Source organism: Benincasa hispida, chromosome 6 (genome assembly GCF_027475165.1).
Source record: "Benincasa hispida cultivar pf3 chromosome 6, pf3_genome.v1.1, whole genome shotgun sequence".
Classification (NCBI taxonomy): Eukaryota; Viridiplantae; Streptophyta; class Magnoliopsida; order Cucurbitales; family Cucurbitaceae; genus Benincasa; species Benincasa hispida.
This window is the reverse complement of record NC_143483.1, coordinates 45926473-45932024: the sequence shown is the minus strand read 5'-3', so window position 1 is coordinate 45932024 and position 5552 is coordinate 45926473. Positions and strand designations below refer to the sequence as shown.

The 5552-nt window shown below is 32.4% G+C and overlaps 1 protein-coding gene across 1 annotated transcript; it reads right to left on the bottom strand.

The window, feature by feature from the left end:
• Positions 1–251: 251 nt before the first annotated feature.
• Positions 252–1616, bottom strand: SRC2 (soybean gene regulated by cold-2). Its single transcript, XM_039035328.2, has one exon. The coding sequence runs from the start codon at positions 1331–1333 to the stop codon at positions 485–487; it is 849 nt and encodes a 282-aa protein (XP_038891256.2). The 5' UTR covers positions 1334–1616; the 3' UTR covers positions 252–484.
• Between the last annotated feature and the right edge of the window lie 3936 nt (positions 1617–5552).

The following is a 5552-nucleotide window of genomic DNA, read 5'->3' as shown; positions in this document are numbered from 1 at the left end:
ATTTAGAGAATAAATAAAATGGTTAAAAATAAATATATTAAAAAAAAAACCAAACGAAAAAATTTCCTACGTGTATCTCGCCTCAATCTCTGCGAAAAATTTTGCTGAGAATGGGACGGGAAAGACTTCCCCGTCCGCCCGTGGACATCTCAAATTAGATCTATATGTATGGAGTTACAGAACTATCCTCATCAATTTGTAACTTTTTGTTATTAAAAAACCCAAGTTCTTTTCAAAGAACTTCAATAATATAGACATCTCAAAATATGTAATAACATTATGGAAACAAAAGGTACAAGAGATTCAATCTCAAGTCAGTGAAAGATTAGTTACAAACTTCAGAAATTAAAAACAAAAAAAAAAAAAATGTAAAGCATTGACCAATGACCATCATATTCTAATTGAGAACAATACCCCAAACTTATTCAAGTTTATGTAATCTAAACCTTCAAAATGTCTCCTATACACAACAGAAGAAACAAATTTAGAAATCAAAGCCATCACCAAAACCAGCATCATATCCAGCATCGTAGGCCGCCGCATCACCGACATCGGAAATCATATCCCCTATCAGCAAACCACCGAGAAGTCCAGCTCCGGCTCCCAAAGCCATACCGCCAAAACCACTCTTCTGCGGCCTCTGTGGCTGATGCATCGGCGCATATCCATACCCCGGCTGCACAGGCGGAGGGTAACCGCCGTACGCATATCCAGCCTGTGGAGGCGGTGGATATCCGTATCCATGAGGCGGAGGCGGATACGCATAAGCAGTCCCTGGCGCAGGCGGATAAGCACCTCCGGCCGGATATCCAGAACTAGATCCAGGATAACCTTGGGGACAAGCCGTTACCGGTTCACCGGATTTCATAGCAGGAGGCGGTGGTGGTGGTGGTGCCTGAACCGTGTATTTTTCCCCAAATTTATACGAAAATTCGACGGTACCTTTTTCCTTTCCGCTCATCGTCCTGACGCTGAAATTAACGATTCTCTCGGATTTTTCTTCATCTCCTTTAGCACTTTCATCGAGCAACTGCTTAATCGGAACAATAACCTTCCCGATCTTCTTATCGCCTAAACTCCGATCGGAAACCAATTTGATCTTAAGATTGAGGCGATTGCTCTGTGCGGCAGCCTCATCGATTGTGAATTTCATCGGATAATTCCAGTGAGGATCCGTGCCACCGTCTTTAGCTACCGGAGTCTTCTGCTTCGATTTTCCGCGAGGATCGCCGGAGATCGAAACGACGGCGTATACGTCCATCGTGGAGAAGAGATTGACGTTCTTGAGGCCTTTGGCCCTCTTGATATTGATATCTAAAGTTCTACACTCCATGGATGAAGAATCAGAAGAAGACAAATTCAAATGGATTCAAAGGAAATCAAAAAAGCAAATCTTAGGGTTCAGAGAGTTTGTAGTGAAGACGAAACGAAATCGAAACTTGAAGAAAACTGTGAGTTTCGGAAAAGAAGGGTTCGGTTATATATACAAAGGGTAAGGAAATTTAAAAAATATATATATATAAAATAAGAATTTTCCAGGCAAGTGGGAATTATAATAAAAGGAAACCGACCAAGGAAAGGAAAATAATAATGATAATAATCACTAATTTAAAGTGATTTTCAAACGCTTTGATTCGAAGCCTCTTTTTATCCGATTCTTTTATCTTTTTTTTTTCTCTTTTTTTAATACGCGTTTTCAGTTTCTTTTATTTAATTATTGTTTCAATTTATCATTTATCCACTTTATCAAATATAGCTTAATTCATGTTAGTAGTTCAATTCCTCATGTTATTGTACTAAAAAAAAATATCACTTCATATATAAAAATTATATATCTTTCTCTTTTTAATTATTAAATTAAATTATTTTTCAAAGAGATGGATTTTCTTTTTTTTTTTTTTACAAACAAGATATTGTTGATTGATAAAAGTAAAACAACACATAATTGTGATGTTATAAATGAGTTAAAATATTAATATTCAAATTCTAAGGTTGGATTTATGTTTTTTCTTACATAATTTAATAGTTAAACTATTCACTTATATTTTCGACATATTCTTGTTTTATAAGAATTTACACAAATATATTTATCTAAAAAATTATGATTTTATGATTTTATCTTTTTTAAAATGTATATTAAAAAGAGCAATATTGTACCTATATCTAGGTTTCCCTTTTAACAATTTTTTTAGAAAAAATATCACGTATTTATCTTCAATTAGGTGTAGTAGGGTTATACAATAGAGGTTGCACCCAAATTTTTTCTTATTGAAAAAATTAAGAATTTTCCCAACAAAAAAAATTGAAATCAATATATATATAAGTTTGATACTCAATCTTCAAGGTAGTGTCTCATATGTATTACATTAAAATATCTAATAAATCGACCGTTGTCTCCGATAAATTTTTAAACTCAACTTTAAAAGTTATCTCAATTATAAATGAAATATGTAATAAACTTTTAAATTTTATTTATTGAAATTCAAATTTGAGTCTATTTAGTTTCTAACTTTCAATTTTATGTTTATTAAAAAAAAAATTGAATATATTTATAATTTACAATATAAAATAAAAAAAATAAAAAATACATGATAGGAGTTTAGATACAGGGATATAAAGTTCAATTTTATATCTAATTGATCAATTAATTTTTTAAAATCCACGAAATTGAAGTTGAACCATTCATTAGACGTTTTTGACCTATAAAAAAAATAAAAGAAAAAAAAAAACTTATCAGACCTTTCAAAAATTTAGAATCTATTGTGTCGAATTTTTTTTTCATTTTAATATTAATTAAAGAAATTATTTTTAAAAGGTAAAAATATTAGTATCTCAAACGCCTCCGATGCGTGTGGTAGTGTGCGTGAGATGTGACACTCAATGAAAGTTCCAATTAATAATTCCAAATTCTTCTAGACGTCACTAGATCCATTCATTTTTATTTTTATTTTTTTGTTTTTAATGTTGGATTTTGTAGGAATGGTTTAAACAAATTCGGAAAACGAAAAAAAAGTTTATCCCATCAATTCAAGAGATTGTCCAATAAAATTGATAAATTATTTTCATTTTAAAAGATATTTTATTTAATATTTTTTTAATATAAAAAATGGATTATATATCCATTTTTAATAAAAGATATTTTAGTTAAAAAAATTTACAACCCTAACCATTTGGTTAGGTTAAAAAGTTTTTCAATCCAATCCAATCTAACTTATGAACACCTCTATTATATAATTATTTTGAAAAAAAATTACAATTTAACCCGCTTTTTATTTTATTTGGAAAAGTTTGGTTAAATAGTATTTCGGTCCAAAATTTTGTCAATTTTTCAAATTACATTACAAATGTGTGGTTTAGTTTAATTACTGACACCCCAAATTCTAGTTATATTTCTAAAACCAAAATTATAAGTTTATTTCGAACTATAAAATCATGTTTAGTAACTTTTTTTAGAATAATGTGTTTACTTTAAAAATATCATTTTTTTTAAGAATTACTTTTAAAATATCTTAACATATCTTTTAATGTTGTGTTTGATATGTTTTTCTATTAATTTTTTTTTTCAAAATTTACATATTTTTAGGTGAAAAAAGGGGAAGCAATTATAAATAGAAAATTCCCATAAATATTTACACTTTATAGCAAAAATTTCAAAAGTATTTTGTATTTTTGGAACTTTTTGCTATAAAGTGTAAATATTTTTAAGTATTTTTTTATATTTAAAAAGATCACTAAAAAAATTGAATTTTATGTTTAATAGGATTCTAACCCTCTTATTTAAAATTTTGCAAATCTTAAAAAAATGTTTAATGAAGGATCTCTTACCAAAGAGTTCCATGAGCGCATTCGGATCGCTTCGATTTCACCGTGATCGAAATACACATTATACATTCAAAACATACAGTTATGCAAACAAACACTAATTATCGGCATGCTATGAAAAACAAAATAACAAAGGAAAGAGTGCCATACCAATTAAAGACGTTCTTCAAACTTCAGCACTCAAAGCAGCGGATAACCTCCACGCGATCTACCAACGCCCAGCGGAAGTGTCGACTGCAGTAGCACGAACAACTGTGAACACGAACGCTGTGGGGACGACACCACTAGAAAAGAGCCCCAGGTATTCTCAGAGTGAGAATCCAAAGCGTGGTCTTTAGTGAATTTGGTAGAGGAAGGAGGAAACACAGATCGTGTAGGCGATAAGTAAGTGGGAGGGAAAAAGATGCTATCGCATAACAAAATACTTATCGTTTAGGAGACATTACACGATCGTGTAGGTTTTACTAAACGATCGTTTAGGAAAAAGTATACGATTGTTTAGCAAAATCGACACACTGTACGATCGTTTAGAGAGGCTATGCGATCATGTAGGAAATAGTGTGCGATCGTTTAGGCGTGAGGCAACTATCGTATAGGCTCTCGATTCTTTAGGCGATTGTTTACTCTTCACTAACGCGCGCTCTTGCGAATTATTTTGGACGATCGATCAAAATGAAAACTATTTCCATTTTAATTCATCAGTTACAATAATTGACTCATTCCCACTAACCCACGTCCGAACGCGAATTTTGGATTAATTATCATATAATTAACCAACTAATTAACCAACTAATTAATTAATAAATATAATCATATTATATTTTTATCCTATAGTTTGATATCACATATCTACTATAGTATTTTCTCCTCTACTTGATATAAATCATATTTATATCTAATTTTTCCCAAAATAATGTATCTCATACATTTAGCCAATTATATCATATATAATTAACCAGTCCAATTATATCATATATAATCGAACTTCCTCTTGTCAATTTGAACATTTCAAATTAACCCAAACACTGGTTCTCGACTTTATCCAAGCTACCCAGGGGACCTAAAGGACCTGTGGCTCGAAGCTCCAACGATCCGTGAATAGCTAACTAAACTCTTTAGCCACGAGATCCATCATTCGTTAACTGTCAAGCATTCCACTAAAGACCAACAGTTGAACTCTTCTTACTACATATATATTTTTGTGTCCATCGGATATAACCAATCATGAGTACGATGACCCTTCACAGATGCTCGTAAGTACAGTTGGACCAAATTACCGTTTTGCCCCTGTAGTTACATCTCACTTCTTAAGTACCACCGATTCCTCTAATGAACAATATAACATAGTCCAACTATGTGTGAACACCTTTCGGGCCAAGAGAAGGTGTGGCGCCACATCATTCAAGCCCCGGAATTAGCCCTTAAGAGAGTTATCTATCTACTTACCCCTGCCTCGGGGAAGGAGTGAATTCCATCTTGTGTAGCTGAGTTCCCAGCTCCTAAATCAGACGATTCCCTAAAATGGTAGGTTTGAATCGGTGACCTGGCCACTCGCACCCATATAAATCAAAGGACCGCTCTCAATGGCAGGAGTTTCCAACTCACTCAAGATTGAGGTCATATTACCTATGGTCATCCTAGTGAAGTGAAGTCTTTGTCATGAACGGTATTATATAACGAGACGTTAACACTTTGTGGTCAGGTCTTATACAAACTCTTTGTATAGGACG

Excerpts from the sequence above, each read along its gene's own strand:
- SRC2 (XM_039035328.2), bottom strand. The coding sequence starts at position 1,333 with ATGGAGTGTAGAACTTTAGATATCAATATCAAGAGGGCCAAAGGCCTC.